The following is a 21,032-nucleotide window of genomic DNA, read 5'->3' as shown; positions in this document are numbered from 1 at the left end:
GCCAAACAAACAAGTATTACAAACCAATTTTTACAACAAAGCATTCCCATGAGAAAGGCTCAGGAGGCATGAATACTTGTTTTTAAATAAAACCCTGAATTCTTCTGTGCCTCCACTCTTCGGTTTCTCTTTGCGAGCTCATTGTTTGGCTCTTTTTTTTCTTCAGGTGGTCGCAGAACTGACCGGGTTCCCTGACTAAATGCAGTGTGACACATTTTCTCTCCGACCATGCTTGACCCCCTACTGGACATGTCCCACATGGTGACAGGGTGGCAAAAATTACATGACATGGGTCACTAAATATAGCAAGAAAGGTTGCCAAGAAAGGTGCTAAGAAGTAAACAAGAGATGAACGCTGGGGTTTCCTTTTTTTCAGGTGAGGCCGCTCTCTGCTCCCGTCATCTCTGAGGGAGTCCATGGTGAGGCGGATATTCAAACCGCAGCCGTTCTGGGATGCTTCCTCGGCTCCCAGTGCTTCAGCTCTTAATGACTTTAGTGCAACACATAAAAATAATATTTAGCTGCTCTCCCTCAAAGGGCCGGACAAACTGCACAACATTTGTTAATATGCAAACAGCTGATATAAATTCACTATGATGAAATAAGCAGCTCAATAATATCTAGGCAGCACCTTCTCTTCTTAGACTGACGCTAATAATAGTTTTATTATCTGACCGTAATCATTTGTTTTCATTTCCCCTTGACTGAAAATAAATCTGTACTCTCCTACGCATGGAGAGGTCTCTCTCTTCAGTATCCCAATCTGATTATGTTCAGATTTTTCAGCGACTTAAATATGAAATTGTCTATTTCCATTTGACAGTCTATTCATTAGGTTGTCATTAACCTCAAGGATGTTACACAAAACTCTACAACTCACATTCACTTTACAATTCATTAAGCAGCTGAGTGATGAACATTCACAGTATTTATATACACACCACAATTTTTCTTATTTTATTAGCAAATTGAAAGCAGTTTTTTCTATCCAAACAGGAAGTAAATGAACCTAAGCTTAAAGGGGGACATATTATGAAAACAGTGGGATTCTGGTAAAAAAAAAAAAAAATCCCCTCCGAACCTCCCCTGGTAACTCCACCCCCCAGCCTAGAGCAAAACTTTTGTGCAGGTCCATCATTTTTATTCTCGCTAGTGAAGGAGTGATATCTGGGGGGGTGGGGGGGGGGGGGGGGGGGGGGGCTCATTGCATTTAAAGAGACAGACACACCAAAACGGAGCGTTCTGAGAGAGCAGGTTTATACAGGGTCACAAACCTCCTCTGGTGCTTGATTCATGTTATATTTTGACCAAAGCACAGCACAGATGTTTCATTTAGACCACAGGGGACTGTTTGAAAAGGTGGAGAAGGATAATACGTCCTCTTTAATGACAGTACAAAATTACAAAATAAAAGCATGACAAAACTATATTGAAATGCAAGATAATGGAATTTCAAACATGTGATTAAAAAAACTATAAATCATGATTAACTATTGAATATCAGCATTTTCCATTGGAAAAAAAATGATTGTTTAACAGCAGACATTTTTTCTACTTTTAATCATTAAGGATCAAAATTAAAAACCTCCACTAGTCAAGACAGATTTGCTAAAACGATCGATTAAAAAAAAGTTGGAAAAAATGACGTAAAAAAAAAATCCTGTTAAGATATTTAAAAATTAGCTGTTTCTTATTTGTTCTCCCTGTTTACATGTTTTTTGGTACTTTTTTTGTGTCTGCTTTTCTAAAAGTAGAGTCAAAACTTCATTTATAGGCTGTTAAACCATTCAGTGCAAATTGAGCTCACCAAATCTCTTGTTTCACTCCCATCAGGCGCCGCAGGACTGTGATTTGTTTTTGTGACTCTTTGAGGAAGTTGGCATAATTACAGCTGTTAGACAGGATCTCATCTTGAAGGTATTTTAATACCTGCAGTCAAACCACTTCATCACTCTACAGAGGGCTGAATTAAGAGCAGATGCAGAGCGACCGAACCCCGATAACATCTCCATTCATTCAGCTCTGTGTGCTGTAAAGTGCAGGGTGCTTTAGTCTCTGCTGAGGGCCGGCACTGTATTTTATCTTCTGCAGCTCCTGAGGCGTTTACAGCGAGCAGTGAGCGCCTTTAAAAGCTGCCTTTAATCAGAGAGCGAGCTGTGACTGCTACATGCAAAGAAACGTTTTTTTCTGAGGTTTTTTTTTTTCCCGATTGTTAAGGAAGAAAAATATGGTAGCAGGAGCGGAGAGCAGGAATCACCCTCTGCAGCTGCAGTAGTTTGTAAGACAGACGGAGTGTGTTTAGGCCCCGGGCTGTTGACTTACCCCTGTTTGACTGCTTTGTTCTTGTTCACATCGATGGTGGTGATGGAATGCTTGGCGCCCGACACCACCTCCCACTCCACCTTCCACTGGGCGTTCTTGGACTTAGTCTGGATCAGGTTCACCCCTTTCTTCGCTTTGACCCTGCAGGAAATAGAAAAGAGGGAGGGAAGAGGGGAAGAAGAGAAGAAAAACAAACGAGGATGAGTCAATTTTATTAGAGGTGGAGGATTTATGTGTGAGGTCAGAGGTCGCAACCCTCCGTGTGCTGCGGCCCATCCTTCTCGCATTGCGTCATGACAGAAGCAATTCCACAGATGAATCAATAACAGAGATGAATGGAGATGGCAGTGTGATGATACATGAGGCCAGGAGGCCCCGGACCACCTCAGGTCACGGTGTTCAAGAACACTTTCTATAAAATCAAATCTTCCAGGATTTACACCGCACCCACCGGACATTTCCACGGCTTTTACTTCTGAAACACTTCCGATTTACAGTGCATGGTTTGGAAACACACACAACTTTTAAATCCTACAAATCACAGATGAAACAATATTGGACTTCCTTATATGACATGATATCAGGATAACTTCATCCTATAACCCTCTCCTCCTCAGGGAGAACAGACTGTACAAGCAGGTCAGATGAAGCTCGAGCAGAGGAACCCTGGAGAGGGAATGGGTTCACACTCTTTGCTCAAGGACACTTCAACATGGAGGACAACTTATACCTCTGGAATTCACATTAAAAACACAGAGAACTGAGTGTAGACGTTTTATATTTCCACATTTATATCGCCTCGTTCAAATGCAGGAGAAAAAAATCACGATGAAAATGTGAGTACTTATCAAGCACTTGTCTCACATCAAATCCAGGAAATTAGTTAATCAAAGTGAAACTAAGAAACATGCGTCAAACCCTCAAGACTCGTTGAAACCCGCCCACACATTACTTTGTGTAACGATGCAGAGAAGAGATCAAACAGATTCCTTCCTTCTGACATGAAATACAGCCAAGCAGCGACCTCCGTGTTGAAGATGAAACCAATGAGGAAGTGCAAAAAAAACGAACAAACTGCAGTTTCTCGAGTGTCCACTAGAGGCTAGCTGCCTCAAGAAATCGTGAGTAGAGCCCATATTAAACATCCATGTACAGCAGAATAAACATGTTTACAGCCTGGTCTGTATAGCTCATGTGTTTATTGGTACACTCTGTACAGGTGGTGATATTTTTTTTTAACTCGTCCTTTCCAATTTAATTAAGCCTTAGTTATTCATAAATTTGCAAACATAGGGGTGTGACTACGTTGACTGACAGGTGGTAGCAGGATGCCAGAGATCTTAAGGCCCACCTTGTTAAAGGGATACTTCACCCGTTGAAACATGAATCTGTATTGACATTGGGTCATATATGTAGAAATGTGAAATACATTTTGAAGTTGGTGCCTTCTTGACTGAGAAAAGGCAGAAAGTGTCTTTTTGGCTCATGTTGATGAAAGACACCAAATCCCAGAATGCACAGCACCGCAGGCCACTCCCACTAAGGTCCTCTATTTCAGTATCAGAATCAGAAATACTTGATTAGCTTTCTCCATTGAGCCTGTTAGCGTAGCTTCCAAGCAATATGGCGGTGAATATGGTGAGTTCCCACCCACTGACCTGTGATTGGTCTGTAGCTTCACTAGTCGAAAATATGACGAAGTAGCGCTGTAGTTTCACCCCGCTAACCGCAACAGCTTCCAGTGACGCAAAAATCGTCATTTTGCGTCAGTGGAAGCTCCTTTACAGACTCAGAAATACAAAGATTTCCCACCTCAGGAGAAAATGAGGGCGGGATGCACGACCGTTCAAAAATACTACCAGGTTTCTACTGATACAAAGATTAACGCTAATGGGTGAAGTATCCCTGTAAGGTCACTTCTGGCTGCATAAATCCAAGATGGCTACTGCCCTAGTGGAAAGCTGTAGGATTCACAATATCCACTCCCTATAAGCAGTCTATGGAACAAATATATACAAAATCTAGAGAGATTTAAAGGGTTGGATATGATGTGGTTTGTAGATAATCCAGCTCTGAGCTTGGTGTGCAGCAAGTAGCGTCACATTTTTGTAAAAACTGTCGGCTTTGATTCATTTTTCACATTTAAATTTAGTAGCAGCATCCACATATGGGCAGAGTCACACCGAATGGAAATATTAAATGTTGGAAAAAAGATGTTCAAACTGTGAGCGTTAAGCAGGGAGGATTTCCTGAACCTTTTCTGGCTCGTACCTGCTGCAACTCAAACGAATCGGGGATCAGCTGGGGGGGAAACTTTGCAAGCCTCCAGAAACTGCCTCGCCTTTTAATGTGAATCTTGATGACAGCGCTGCTTTCTTCTACCTTAAAACCAAGAGCCAGGAGACTCTTCACATCAATGACGAATAATTAGATTTTTCAATCAGCTGGGCAGAAAACCGGTTTTGGCAGCTGTCCTCTGTGACTTTACCTTGACGAGCTATTAAGGCGTCCACAGGAACTGAATACTAACCAGCAGAGAGAGAGAGGGGGAAAAGAAAAACACAAAAACAAAAGCACTCTTTGCCTGGTTATTGTGATTCTGCTCATTTGACCACAGAGCCACGCCCCGACTCCTGCACCGGTGGAAACAAACAAAGATCATCCACAGACATGCAGAGCCAACAGAGAGTATTGATCCGAGGGTCTCATTTCCATGAAATATGAGATAGAGATGAATTATTAACACGTGTTTGGCTGTTGTTTGTCTGCCTTCTCGACGGTTACGTTAACAGTAACCCTGCATCCCGAGAGGAACAAAGAAAGTCGTCTATAGATTCTGTGATGATAACACGATGGAGGCAGTGGAGACCAAAAGGTTGCGGCTTTGCTTTCTGAGAATTTGAGGCCAATTCTGAATTTCCTGCAGAACTTTAAAGGATCTGAACGATTTCGCCTTGTTTGCAGGAAAACACAGTTGTTTCCTCTGAGATCACGGCATTTCCGAAAAGACAAACAAAAAGCTCAGTCTGGACAAACTTCACTGAGAGCATTACCCCAAATCCTCTTTTTTTTTCCATCCCTCAAGTGTCCCTCATTTGCATTCGACGGAAAACTTCCGCGGCTCCTTCAGCAGCATCTTCCACATCATTCCATTTATTTCTTTGACAGATAAAAAAAAAGTCCCCCTGCCGAGGTGTTTCCATTTGCTACGCTAACCTGCGCTCAGTGCGTCGACCACTCATCCATGATTTTGTGAAAGCAATTGACTTTCAGCCCGAGATGTGTCCCCCCCCCCCCCCCCCCCCCCCGCCGCCTTCAGACAGAAACAGGCACACATCTCAAACAGAGCCCCGTGTTTTAACGAGCACAGTCCTCCACTCTGCTTCTTATTGTGTCTTAGAATGTGGTAATTGGAAAATTTGCATGTTAATTAAAAACCATTAATGGATAATTAGCCATTGAGCAATTAACAATTTGATTCTTTCTTGGGTTGAATTTCCTAGTTCATAGAACTGCTGTAAAAATATCCACCAAATTAACAGATTAACAACCCAACAGACCTTAGGTCATTACTGTCTGAAATAACAGCTATTGTTAGCGCATTGGCCAGAACTTGAAGACTGTACATAAACATAGTCTCAGTGAGGTCACCCATTAGTTACTGAAGGAGACTTCAGTCTGGGTGGGTGCCATTTTGAAAATACTGTCTCAACCTAACTTTTGGTCAACCATAACCATTGGTCTTACTTTGGATAAACGCAGAAGAAGAAGCAGACACAATGAGGTACTTCTACCTTATAAAGGCCATACTGAGCAAATAATATTAAGATCCTAATTCATGTAAAACAACTTCCTGACTTATTAAAATAAGCGGTAATAAGGAGGTTAGTGAGGGCAAACTCTCAGTTAATGACCTGTTATGTATAGACTATGGTGATGTAGAATAAGGTACTTACTAAGCAGCCAGTACGCTAATAATTAGCTAATAGGCTACTAGTTAAAGCTGAATATTGTCACCTTAATTTAAAGTCTAAAATACGCTTCATGTTTCTCTAACTCTAACATGTGTCTCTAGTCTGTCTACAAACCCCACAATGATGAGAAAAGTCCATCTTCTCCGTCTTCTGCCTGCTCCACTTTTCAGAAAATGTGTGCCGTTTGGAGATTTTCCCTTCATGACATCACAAAGGGCAGTAGCCCCTCCCCCAGGTGGGTGACACTCCCACAGCTAGGTGTTTGTTCTGCCCTCTGAGTCTGCCTTCTCACCGTATAGGACATGGAGCGTGGTCAGACACAGCTCATTTACATATTTAAAGGTACAGACACAGAAACAGCCTGTTCTGAGCAGGGCTGAAATAGAGGGGTTTATAGACATGATCAAATACAGGATCAGAGTGGATTTAGAACAAGAAACTTCACACACATGTTTTGAGGAGCTCTGAGACTTATTTAAACTGAAGAAGAGGAGGAGGATATGTGACCTTTAAAAAAATGTGCTTCAATTGTGCCTTATCTTTCCAGCTTTTTGGTTGGCAAGTCAAATATTAATGAAAAGGTGGGCGGGGTGGGGGTTGCTAAGGGTATCTGATTCATGACATTGTGATCTACACTATACAACATTGACTCGACTTGCTTTTGCATTTCCTCTCCTCAACACGTCATGCTCCAAATCCTCCCATCAGACAAAAAAAAAAGATGTGTTCTGCTTTTCCAATGAGCCTGAAGTAAACAGACGCTGCAGCTCTCACAGGTTGCAGCTTTAACAAACATTGTTTCTGGTTATTGCAGCTCTTATTGTCTTCTTTCATCAAGCCTCCCATATTAAGAGGAGATACAGTAATTATCTGACAGGGCGGCGTCACGAGGCAGATGAAACGGAGACGTGTAATGTTTAAGAAATCCTCCCGATCAGGCGTGTGTTGCCTTTGACGTGAAGCTGAAAAGGAAGAAAACTCAATGCCCTCAGACTCTCGTTTAAATGAGGTGACCTGATTTACTTGATCACTGCTCGTAAAAATTGCTGATCATAAGAGGTGATAATTGCATTTTATAACCATGACAAACCATTTGTAGTTCATTTCTTGGCAGAGATGCAACCCTGATGAGAGAAACTTGTTTTTACATTTATTAGCTCCACTCACCAACAGTTTTAAAAAAAAAAACACCAAATATTCATCACAATCTTTTTAAGAGCGCCCACATATTATGCCGAATGGTTGTTTTTAATTAGACGGCGGCCCCCTTTCTCACGCAACCTGCTTCATCTTTGCACCACAAACGAGAGGGGGATGAAATGGTACCCATGGGAGCGTCGCATGAATCAGGCTCCCCATTGAACAGTGTTAATGCAGATTAATGAAAGAGCATTGCAAACGGAAAAAGCTGCGCAGCAAAAATGCACACCCCCCTCGAAATTCTCAGAAAATGTGTGTGTGAGCCGAGCTGCTGCTCCTTGCTGCTGCTACACGGGGAAAAAAAGAAAGTGGAGAGGCCGTGCGAGCCACTCCAGCTATTACTTAGTCATTCCACACAGATTCCCTCTGCCATGGCAACACCTATTAGACCCGGGAGTTGGCTTACAGACTGCTAAACAGGAGAGCTTTTGGTCAACACACTTTCATGGCCAGAGTTGTGATTGCTTGCCCTGCTTATCCTCTCTGGAGTTTTCACATTTTGTTTTTTTTTGTATTTAGTGGGGGAAATCAGCGAGAAACAAAAGACTGGTCAACGAGCGATCAATCAGCGATAATTAGAAAATTACTTCTTCAGCTCCTGGGAATGTGCGGCCTACTTTGTTAACAGTATTTACCAGGGGGTCAAGAGGCAAGTGAGAAGAAAAAGAAAAAACGTTTTGAATGTATTTTCCTTCCTGTAATTACAGCTCAAAAAGGGAGAAAAGAATGGGCGCCGGACAGCCTGGTTGTTATGTTGCGGGCACAGAGACTTGGGATCCTTAATGACCTCGGCCCTTTTCTACACGTCATCCCTCAACATTTCCTGTCTTTCTTCAGCTGTCTTATGTACATACTTTTAGATTTTTAACTTCTTGTTATTTTTAATAATTATATTCCCGTTTTCTTGAGCTGCTGTAACGAAAAACATTTCCCCCATGGGTGATCAATAAAGTTTATCTTTATCTTCATCTTTATCCAATAAAAAAGGCAAAATGGCGAAAAAGAAAACGACAAAAAAGAGTGGTCATTATGAGTTTTCTTCTTTTTTTTTCAACCCATCATCGACCATTTAAAGATTGTGATTCGATAACAGCACTGTAATAAAGCGTCATTATGAATTTGTTTTTTTACTTCCACATTGCACCCACAGCAGAGTGATATTGGTGTCTGTGTGTGGTTTCACATTGTGTTACAGTGCTGTGGGAGCACACACAGCGCTGTCTTCCCCTCATTACACCTGTTACTTCCTCTGTAGTTCTTCTTTTTGCCACAAGGGGCAGAAGTGCAACCCTGCTCTATTTGAGTGATTTAAAAAATAATAATTTGAAGAAAGTTGAGGCATTTTTTAATTTCAAACTTTTTGATCTTGATTTTTTAGATAAAAATCTGTTTTATTTCCACTCATTTCATGGAACAAACAAAGGGAAATGGGAGAGATTATCCTGCAAAAATGTGGCTCATCTATCCTTAAATTATGACATTATTTCATACCATACTCTGTTTTTTCTCCCTTGCTTTTTTCACTCTTCTACATATAATATTTCAGCCTGAGCAGAGTCAGTATTCAGCCGCTTGAAAAGCTCAAAGTGAAAGCCTCACTTGTGCATCAATTCAAACCAAATCTTGAAATCCTTCACTTCATCATTGTGCACACTCTTTTACTAACATCCTCCCGGTCCCTGCTTTGCAGCCTGCAGTGTCTCCATGTTGTGCTTGTACTCATGTGTTTGGATTTCTCTCCACTGGGCAGCGAGGCCCACGTCCACATGACCCAGTTATGACACTTTCTGCCAGGAATCATGTCCACTGCCCACCACGCTCTGAAATTTAATCAAACTGGCTACTGTTACTAAATAAAATATGCAAAACCAGGATTAAATCAAATCATAGCCCCCAAGACTTGAATGTTTCCTTAATGGCCCTTTTAAAGAGTATTTATGGAGCATGTTTGAAGAGAAAGTCCCAGAGAGCAGAGCAGTCACAAAAGAGGGATTTTTTCCACAATGAGTTTGTGCGGGGAGAAAAAGAAGTATTCGATTTTAATCTCTTTAAAAAGCTACAATGAAATACACTGTTATTAGTCCAGACCTGTGGTTCTCAACTGGTCTATCCTCAGGACCCACCACCTCCTCCTCAATGGGAAATGACAACCCAAATGTTTATCTTCCAACCAATCAGATTTATTTAATAAAATGAGTTGAGCAGTTTGGACCTCAGATGGTCCAAAACATCTGACACAACCAATTGAAGGTTCCTCAAAGGAGGTTTGATGTGTTATTTGGAACCCAATTCAGCCGAACAGACTCAGCTTTTCAAGTTTCATTCATCTTTGTTTTCTATTTGGAATAACCATTACTTAGGTATACTTCAGATTCATCACCTTTGTTGGAATCTTTAAATATCTTAACTTGAACATTAAAGGCTTTATATCGCGCTGCATTGTTGTGTTAGCATGCTAATGCTAGCGATCTTTATTATGCTGGTATCTTCACACTGCATATAAATTTACCTGAAATGAGCGTGATCTAGAAACACAGTTAAGCAGTGAGTACAGTATGTTATTCTTCTTTTCTCTAGTCCCTCAATTAAACAACTTTTATACACGAGGGGAGGAGTCAGCCGGCCGTCCGGGCGATGTAAACAAAGTGAAGATAGGACTCTGAAAACTCTGAAAACATCACAGACAGTGGGACTCGGGTGTTACACCCATTGTAGACAGTCATGACTCACAGAGTTATTTTCAGAGGATAGACTTGATTTCTATTATATTTAAGTGTGAAAAATCACATAGAAAGACTTTAAAGTCTTTCAAGTTTAAGAGTAAAACATTTGAACTAAACTCATGAAACTTGTTCTCTAATCTAAGGTGAAGCGCTCAGTGAAGATACCCCTCATCCCAGTTATGGCTCTATGCTCTACTGATAAATTACATAACCTACCACATGGCCATAAATTGCACCACAACCAGCTTTGCCACCTTCAACAGACTCGGGCTCCTTTCTGGCGAGCCAGCCAGGTAGTGACTAAACCGATACTACCTACCCAACCACATGGCCCCTATCAGCCCCCCAAACTCCAACTATGTAGACCAATGGGCGGCCAGAGCCAGGACATCTCTGAGGTTTTCAAGTGGGAACATCCCTTCATCGATGTTTTTATCCAGTTAGACCCATGACACCTTGGTAAGGCTGGACAGTACGCTCTCCGTAATCCCCAAAGCACAGGTGAGTGTCAGTGTGCAGGTATTTGCCAACAGCAGCAGTTTGAGGACACTTTAATTTGAATTCTTCATGAGTGAACTTTCAGGCTTTGGATGCCTTTGGTAGTGGGTGTCTGCACACCATCCAAGCACAGCTAAAAAGCTAAAAGTGTTCGAGCCCTTTCAATAAATCCCTGATTAATCATGAGGAGAATAATGGGAAACCAGACTTCAACCAGTAATTTCCCCAGTTAATACTCCTTCTAACACGATCTGAACTTGCATCTAGTTTGTTTTCCCTAAAAAATATGAATCATCACAAACACTGTGATAGTTTCTTACAACTCTCTGGTGACAAACACGGCCTCACTCCTGGATATCGGGCGGCAATCTTATCAATCATCTCAAGCACTACTGATGTTTATCGTCGCCAGTTAACAGCTCTGAGGTTTGCCCCGACAGCGGCGTGGAGACGTACAGCTGGAAATCCAGACGACGGGGATGCTTGTCGGGGACACACTTTTTAATGGGAGGCTCTGGAAATTAGAATATGAAGCTGGGGAAATATCACAGAGCAGATTACACGTCTGAAACTGCAGCTGCTGGCTCGCAAAAAAACTGATTTATTTCTTGCAGGTGAAAATGAGCTGTGCAGTGCAGGGCAGGGATAAGTATGGCTCCTAAAAAAAAGTAGTGGCATAGTTAACAACAGCACATTTATAGTTTTTAACAGCCGTAAATCGAGGGGAAAACAAGCCGGCTAAAACCCAAACATAACTGTTTGTCTTTCATGTACCATCAGCAGCACTTTGCTCCGGCTCGCAGTGCTCTGTAATTAATACAAACAATAAAGTCGAGCTCTGACGGAAAAAAGATGAGCAAGCCAGATAATTAGAGCAGAGCGCCAACAAAAACATCCAATGCTGAGGTAAGGTACTACAATACAGTGCCAAAATCTGCAATTATAAAACTGCTTTGTCATTCTCTTGGATGCCTTCTTTCTTTTTACACCTCGACGTGTTTATGATGCCATTTGCTCCCGGATGTTTCTGTCCTTCATTTCTGAGCAATGCTGGTTATGTTTGGAGGAAATGAGGAGGCAGATCACTGGGAATGTCTGCTCATTGTTCCAAAACAAGACGATGACACGGCATTTTTAAAGGACGAGGCAAACATTAGACTTCATTCTTTCAATTGAAGATCGATTTCCTTCAACAAAGTGCTTCTCTCTTTTATTCTGAAGTGTTTGCAAATGTTCTTTTAGAAGGAGGAATATTTTCAGCAGCTTATTATTACAAATGTGTTTTTAACAGCAGGACAGTTTCTTAAAGTGTGTGAACCACAGACTGTATAAAACATGGACGCAGTCATCAGTGACGTCACCCACTGGATTGTGAAGACGTGTTTTGAAGGACAAAAATGGCAGTCGCCATATTGGAAATGCAATCTCCACCTTTATCTTCAAGCAATCTAGAGGCAAAGAGGTGGAGCTGTGCACACCTGTCAACATATCTACATTTCTGAATTTACCCCAAAGCATGGCTGTAGTTTTGCGTAGCCCTGTTCCTACGCAGTCGACCTGCACCTCCTCAAAACTCAAAACTACACATCGAAATGAGACAGCTTGCAAGCCCTGTGATTGGTCCGCTGGGTAGCATCTTATTTCCTGCACTTACAACATTCTTGATATTGCCGCCATTTTCAAAATCCTGCAGAAGTTAGAACTCTAGAACATTATTTATCGCTGAAACCCTCGTGTGGTCTCTTTGGGCAATGACACCCACAAGGGCCAGAAGAAAAGAACAACACTGTAAAAACACTCTGTTTAAGTTGCCATGGTTTCCTTCACACAAACAAGCAGGATGTGTGGCAGAGCTGGAACCTGCCGATATAACTAGCATAGAAAACGTACCGCAAACTAGCGATTGTATGAAGCTATTGCAGAGCTTTGCAGACACACAAATACACACAAGTATGTAGCACTGACGTCGACATACATCACAACGGCCTATCTACAGCGGCGACTCAACACTGAAGTATAAATCAGACTTTTTGAACAACCTGTAATTACACTTAACTCTATAATTCCCATAATAAAGCTATTTTAAATGTTTGGTCTGAAACATGGTGAAGCTAGGTGAGTCTGTGGCCGAGTGCTGCTCGCTTACAAAACAGCGACAGAAACGTCTCCTTACTTTAACTCTCTGATCCAGGTCTACACTCCCTCCCCCCCACTACGCTCTGCCAATGAAAGGCGTCTGATCCAACCTTCACAACAGGGTCCTAAGTCTCTGACTAGACTCTTCTCCTCTGTCGCCCCCCGGTGGTGGAATGAACTTCCAAACTCCATGTGATCTGCAGAGTCCCTCTGCACCTTTAAGAAAAAGCTAAAGACCCAGCTCTTTCATGAATACCTACTAACTTAATGATGATGGTCTCCATATTATTGATGATGATGATGGTAATGACGATGGTTTTTGTTTGATAACGACACCTTATAAGATGGTTTCTATACTGATTAGAGCTCTCAAGAACTGCCCTCAATGTTGTGCTTTGCCTCTGGTCACTTCCTGTCAGCACCTGTGTGTCCAATCAGACTCAAAGCTGATCGTTTGCTCTGACTGACATTGTTCCCTTTTTTCTAGATCCTTGCTTGTGTTGTACTTACTCTCTGATGTACGTCGCTTTGGATAAAAGTGTCTGCTAAGTGAATTGTAGAGTGCTCATCATCCCTTTATTCTGTGGTGTATTAAATAAAGGAGGAAACCCATCGTCCACATAAGAAAAGCCAGCAAATAGCCGGTTCGTTCAAGGCCGACACATCACCAACACTGATCAATAAACCAATAAAACCGAGCGGGCACGTTGTAACCAATCACCATCGTTGTAAAAGCCATACCACTGCTCTTCTCCTTTAAGCCAGTATTAGACGGATGATGATGATGTCGCGGTGGTGTGTGAATATCTCCAGAGCGCCTCGGGGAGCGTGAGAGCAGAAGATGAAGTGCATTGTGACGCTGCATGCCTGAACACGGGGGGCATTATCTCCACGTTTCTTCATCAAACATAAACGCTGCCCAAACATGTGTGACAGAGGTACGCGAAGGGGAGGACTTTTATTCCCCACTGGATTATCCACCAGCTGCTTTTTTCAAACATTTTCTCTCGTTGCCTTTGAACCACAGAGATGCAAAAGATCAGACATTCTTACTCTGAGGGGCCGAGTCACGACGGAGAGCTGCACTTCCTCTTCATCCAGACTTTGAGTCTTTCCCATGATTCAAGATATATTACAGATACAAGATACAAAATAAGAGGTTGGTGTGCAGACTTTGCTCTTTGCTTGATTAACTTCAATCACAAGTTTTCAAAGGCCTCCACATCATCGCGTCCACTTTCCCCGTTAGCTTTGTAAAGAACGCCACAATGATGAAACAGTTTCTGAATATCAAACATTAAAGCCGAGCTTTTTAGACCCAATCTGTGCCGCTTTCATCAGGACAAATTAAGAAATATTGACTGACATGTATTGCAATGTTGCAGAAAGATATCAGGCCCGATGATAACACTTTATTCCAGGAGGAGAAAGTGGAAAACAAACTTCACAAAGTGATTCTGTGGTTGTCTTTTCAAGTATTACTCCAACAAAGGAGGACTGTTTTTTTTATTATTGTGTTTTGAAATCATGTATTTGTAAGTCTGATAAATCAGAACTCTTTTTTTTTGGATCGTATTTCCCAAATGTAGCTCTTACCTGTAATTTATTGGTCCCTTGTCTGTTGCTGTGTGTGATGTTTTTTTTCTGTGATTTGATTTAGGAATTAATGAATTTACTTATTTTAGTAGTTTTGGATCTCATCCCTGCATGTCATATTGGAATTTTTCTGTGATCTGTGAACGCATCACGACTAAAATGAGCTCCGACATGGCTAACGAGAGACTATCACATCTTGGGAAATAGATTTCAACACTTCATTGCATTTTGATGGGCACAAACATTTTCTTCACAGCTCAATATCCTGGTAAAAATGACAAAAAAAACAAACCTTAACTGTCCATAAAAGAATCAATAAATGACACTTGAAATATCAGACTGATTTTTTTTTTTATGGGAAAAAAAGGCCTCCAGAGAGCTGATGACAGAAACCCTCCAAATGTCCGTCCTCTCGGGGTGAACTTCAGATACTAATTATCACCCTTCTCTCCTCTCACCAAGAAAAGGTCAAACCAGAGCGAGTGCTTGTCAGCATACAAACAAAATATTAATTTTGAAGAGAATCTGAACACCCTTTTTTTTTTCCCTCAGACAAACCTCCTCGTTGTCGTCTTAGCATTTCATCCAACTGGGACTACATTTCCCATGTGCAATGATCACATGAAACAAGCTAAAACCTTCCTCTCGGTGCAGCCGGCGCTGCCGCCGCACACATTGGACCCACATTTGGCATTCAACAGCGGCACGTTATGCGGCTGAGTGGGACTTGCGGACAAACATTTTTTTTCCACCGATGCTTGCAACTGCAGCCCACACGACATTTTGCAGTGCCACCAATGTAGAGAGCAAAACCCTGATGGATGGATGGACCGGAGCCTCGCGGATGTCCCTTTAGCGATGCATGAAACAAGGAAGAAAAAGTAAATAAACAACTAAAATGTCAGCACTTGAACATCTCAGAGGCATTAGCTGCACTCCCTTTGCATTACAGCAGAAACAGGGCCCCTATACCCGGCAGCTAAATTTGTCCAGCAGAGTCATTTTTTCCCGCACTCATCTGCAGGCAGAAGCTCCATTAGCTCCTCTGAGGGGGCACTTTGCACACAGACTTTGCTGCAGACACAACAAATTCCTCTCCATAAAGATATGTATAATTCAAAATAAGTGCAGATTTTTTTATTTGTCCCGGGCCACTCGTGGATGTGACTGCAGAGCTTTTATGTTTCCAATGACATGTGAGTGAACTGCACCACGTTAGAGCCTCAGTGTGGCTGCTGCTGGTTTGCAGAGCTTCACTGAACCGTCGATTGACCTCCCGCTCAGAACAAACACAAGATCATTTGTCGATCCAACCACGTCCAGTGTAAGGGTCAGAAAGTTGAGCACTTACCGCTCTAGTGTTACTGACTGTTCTCCGAGGAGCTGGAGAGATACAATGCAGATACCTGAACATGACATACTCAATGATTCCATGTGAGCCTATAGACCGGTAGTAGCAGTACTTAGACACTATAGCAGTGATGTCACACATGCGACATCGTTCTTTGAAAGCTCCACATGGCACCTGAAGCATTAAGAACAAGCAACATGGCTGACAGTGAACCTAACCTACATCTGAACACAACAGTCTCCAGCTCACAGATACACATAACGCCCGGTGCTAATGGTTATCTGAGAAACTCATCAAAGAAACGATATAACAGAATCAGAATCAGAAGAAGTGACACTGCAGAGAAGAAGAAGAAGTGCTCAGTGATTTGGGAACATTTGTTTCAGTATCATTACAAATGAAAGCAAACAAGGAAACATACATTAAAGCGTCCCTCACTTAAAAAATGAAATCTTCTAAACATGAATGTTGAGAAACTATGATCATTTAATAGTAGATAGTGGATAGTAGGTGGAGCTCCCCCAACCTTCAGTGAGGTGATCTGTCACTACTACCACTTAACACCCCGACGCCCAGTTGTCATGAATGAACAAATAATGATCGACTGATTTAATCAACATTTCCTCGTAAGGGAGTCTCGGCTTGTGCAAAACATATCTGTCTTACCTATGACCAGCATAATCTAAATTAGAGCTCATTCTTTGCATTACATCTTTAAAGCGATGCTGAAGAGTTACAGACTGCCGTCTCTGAGTAATGAAGCTCTTGACCGGCCAATCAGAGAGATGGAAATATTCAAAGAAAAGGGCCCCATGTATATGTTGTTTGTGGGGAAAGTCAAAAAACCTGAGTGGCTGCAGTCCCTTCAGCATGCTGCTGAGGCTCGATCAGGTCCACACAGAAAGACACATCGTTCTCATTAACACAACCTATGTTTCAGACGGAGCAGAAATAGTCAGAGGATCCCAAAATATCGTATAAAAACAAAAGACGATCCGCGGGAAAAAAGGCAAAAAATAAAGATGCCAGCGTAATTGCGGCAGTATTGTGACATTTTGACAAGTTTTTGACAGCTGACAGTATCTGTGAAATAGAAACAGCTCAGATACAGATACTGCTGTTAATGAGAGAGCTCACCACAAATGACGGGGGGCGAAAAAAATAAACTTAGTGAGCTATCTTTAAAAAGTGCAAAGAACTGCGATTGCGTGTGTGTTTTGTTTTGTTTGCATAATGACAATTTCAGCACCTCGCCGGCCCCCCTAAGATCCCATAACAGCCTCGTTAACTCATCATTACGGCCCCTGCAGACGACCAAGGTGTCCGTGTCAATATTTGGACTCGCACAAGATGGCCTGGATCATGAAGACGTGGAGCGGCGGATCACCACAGATGTTTTCGCTCGGCAGAGTGATGCAAAAATGCCACAAAAAAAAAGAGCCGAATGCTCATTATTAACGAGAGTCAGACGAGAGAGAACGCCCCATGTCACAGTAAACAGAGCAGCGGGGGCCATGTGAGAGGGCTCGGCTGGGCTCGGCCGGCGGGGACATCATCAGCACACGCAATAATTCAGTCGTTCTGATGCGGAATGAAAAAAGACAACAGTGTGCAGAGCGGGAGGTTTTTTGGCCCTAATGTGACAATTCAGCTGAGGAGGAAAAAAAGCAGAGGGAAGCAGGAAAAATCATTTAGTTGTTTTGATGAGAGGCTTTTCTGAAGCTGCATGGATAGGCACTTCTAACTACTGATCTAATAAGGCGGTGTTTAAACACTCATTTCTGTTCATACAGGGAAAAGAAGAAGAAGCGGGCGGGAGCTAAGAGACAGGACAAGTGCAATGTTTGGGAGAGAAAAAGCAGATTCTTCTTGAAGGCTAAATAAATATTTGCAGCCTTGGGGGAAGATCCCAGATGACGTCTGTTGCCATGGAAAAGACCTAGACGACATAATTACAGTGTACAGGAGAGGGGGTTTTAGGAGGGCTCAGCCTTTTTTTCTTCTTCACTTTAAGGTAGCTTAGAAGTCTAAAAATCTCACTCCTGCTCTTACTCGCTTTGGCTGCATGGCTTTTTGGCTTTCTGACGGCAAAGCTCAATTACAGGCCGTGAAACAGAGGCTGTTTGTGTCTGCAGCAGATGAAAGGACGCTCTCTAGATCTTGTGGTGTTTTTTTTTCTGAAATAGGTTTGAGGGGTCATTAAAAAGTCTCCCAAAGGTAAAAATCCACTCTCTCCGGTGTGCAATCTGTGGATGTGGATCATTTGCAGCGTTTGTCAGTACTTGTTTTTTGTTCGTTTTTCTGCCCCTGACAAACAAAATGCAAATGAGAGAAGCAGGTGAAACCAGGACACCATCAAGAAACGATGCGCCCCGTGCTGCTGTGCATCCGCGAAGCAAAGAAGCCAGCTCGAATAGAAATATTTTTAATTCCAAAGAAGACAAAAGAGCTACAGGAAACATCTTGTTGTGTTTGTTCTGCCTCAGAGATTAAGATGTGTTTGGACCGGTCACAACCTGCGTGACTCTCCTAAACGCTCACATTCATTCAAGCTCCCAAATATTCAGGCTGTGCAGTCTTCATCAGTTGACAAGCCTGAATAAATGTTGTATTTCATTTTTCATTTTTTTTAAACCAGTAGGAATGTTAAGTTAAATCCTTGATGTATAAATCTCTTCCTATTTTTTATATTCTAAGTGCTTATTTATGTATCTATTCTTATATGGTTTTATTTGCTTTGATAACATGTTGCTGTAACACCACAATTTCCCAGTTTGGGATCAATCAAGTTATTCTATTCGATTCTATTCTAAGACACATCTGGTACTCTGCAATGCAGGGAAACTGAAAGTGTTTAATTGTTGGAGATGGAGCTTTTTTAAATGCAGACGTCATGTTCAGCTGCTGCTGGCACACATGCTGCTTTAAGCTCTGTGTTGTGTGTTTCTGCTTGTAACTAGATGTGACCTTGGTAGACGTTCTGTCTATAGTGCTCAGGTTGTCTGGAAGTAAAACAGATTAAGCGCCCCCCCCCGTTTAATTCAATCCTGCAGGCGTGTGTCTGAAGTGAGGATGCAGTTGGACCAAAGAGGAGAAAAGCCTCCTGAATTTCACATCCAATCAAGCTGATTGACTAGTTTCTGATTGATTTTTCTCCTGATTTCAATTTGTTTGCAAATAACTTTTTTTTGTGTTATGCAAGACGATAGTGAAAGCCGTGCACTAATTACTAAGATGAGTCTTGTTTTTTTTATGAACAGCTGTCCACAATCAAACGATAACTAATTTACAATCAAATTAAAACCCAGAACACCAGAAGTTTCTCACATTTTTAGAAGCTAGGAAATCGTATTCACGCAAAAACAAGCCAAATCCTCATCTTTATAAATTGTTTGTCGCGATTGTCGAATCAAATGATTAATTCAAAAATGTCTATTTGCATGCAAAACTTCCAGTTAACGGGTGTAAACAAGAATCTTCTTTAAGGCAAAGTTTTGTGCTGATTTCAGATTCTTCTGAGAAACTTTAAGCTCCCTCGCAGCCATGATGGAAAACAAGACTTAACATTATAAAACAGGAAAGTCTTCTTCAAGGTGTTGAGGGATAGTAAAGCTCAACCTACACATGTGTTAGCATTCTGCCATACTCATGCTAACTAAACAAACACATAGTTTTGTGTAAATGACCACCAGGGTACCCCGTGCACAGCCGTCCTACGTTCTCATGGTGCCGCTCAGGTGCATGAAGATACAATGAAATGATCGGTTCTTTAATTAGTCTTGTGTGTTAGCATGCTAAGATTTTTCCACAGAAAGTAAAGATCACTCTAACGGGAATGTGAGGAAGCATTTGATGTTATGATAGAGCGGGATCAGAGATTACAGATGATAAAAGTGTTATTCACGGGTATCATCATGTGTTCAATAGACCTGATGGATCCTGGATTTTGAAAAGTTGGGAAATGAAATGAGATTCATTCAATGGGGATGTGAATCAGCGTACATGTGGTTTTGTAGTCAAATGTAAAGTCGCCAGGATATCTCAGAGTGGTGTTTAGAGTAATCTGTGCTTCATATTTAATCTGCCTGCAGTTCCTTGAGTGTCCACTTGAGGCTACCTCCACCAGCAGTCACCTCAGCTATGCAAGTAATTCCAATATGGCAGTCGCTGTATTTGAGATGCTATCTTCACCTATCAACCTAAAAACAGGCAAAGAGGTGGAGCTAAAGAAGGGGGGCCCCCAACCTGTCCGTCAACTCAACTTCCTCCTCGATTAAAATGAATGGACTCTTGAAAATCCGAGAGTCCATATTTTTGCGTCCATATTTTATACAATCTATGATTCTGAGAGCTAATCTCCTGACCCCTCAAGACATCAGATGATTATGATCAAAAGGCATTCATATTACATACCCCTCCACATTTCATTGGCTTACACCTCCAAATGTTTTGATCATGAAGAAAACTCATTCTGTAACTGATGTCAAGGCAAATAAAAAGTTCCCCTTTTGCTGCACCAGACACATAAAGGACCTGGCCTTTTCAGTGATCCAATAACACGGCCGTGCCAGACGTGAACATACTGAACACAAAATCCTGACAAGTAACCTTAGAAGTAGTATCCCCCCCCCCGTTCTTCTCTCCCTCACACACAGGAAAGGATGCACATGCAGCTGCGTAGAGGCGACAGCAGTGGCAGGAGAAGGCGTCCTTTTTGGAGGACAATTATTCTAAGTAGTTTTCCCATCAGCTAGAGCCATGAGCAGGAGACCCTCGGGTGAGCCAGAACCTTTGTGGAGGAGGAGGCAATCGGGGGAAATAGCCACTGTCCAATTTATTTGATAAGGCGAGTGGAGCTCAGACCTGCCAACAGATGCAGAGAGAGAGAAAGAAAAACCTCGGCCGTGCTGCGACACAGTTGCTGACATTTTCAGAGTTCAAATCACTGTGCATACATTGTGATTATTATAATATTGCAGCCAGAGTGCAGGGTAGATATCAGAGTTCAGAGTACAATCTGTTAGCCCTTTACTAGCAAAAGTATTGGTTTTCTCCTCCTCACTGGAGCGTGAGATAGCGAGGCTGCGCGCTTCTGAGCCGCAGTGATTACACTACAGTGAAAGTGGGCAACTGAGCTTCCCTTCAAGTTGCCGACAAAAAAAAGGAGATTAAATTCAAAGATCTTTTCAAGTAAAGGGGGGCGGTGTCAGCGCTCCCGATGTTCTCAACTTT

General features: G+C 42.1%; 1 protein-coding gene across 2 annotated transcripts in view; it reads right to left on the bottom strand.

Annotated features, from left to right (window-relative positions):
- The window catches only part of tmem132e (transmembrane protein 132E), a 449,773-nt gene that overhangs the window by 71,407 nt on the left and 357,334 nt on the right, over positions 1 to 21,032 (bottom strand). For both annotated transcript variants that reach the window (XM_065962848.1, XM_065962847.1), the window contains exon 3: positions 2,323 to 2,463. In XM_065962848.1, coding sequence (XP_065818920.1) covers positions 2,323 to 2,463 — 141 coding nt within the window. The remainder of the gene's footprint in view (positions 1 to 2,322; positions 2,464 to 21,032) is intronic.

The sequence above is a fragment of the Labrus bergylta genome, chromosome 14, assembly GCF_963930695.1.
Source record: "Labrus bergylta chromosome 14, fLabBer1.1, whole genome shotgun sequence".
Classification (NCBI taxonomy): Eukaryota; Metazoa; Chordata; class Actinopteri; order Labriformes; family Labridae; genus Labrus; species Labrus bergylta.
Note: the sequence above shows the minus strand (reverse complement) of the source record. Positions and strands in the feature narration are given on the sequence as shown.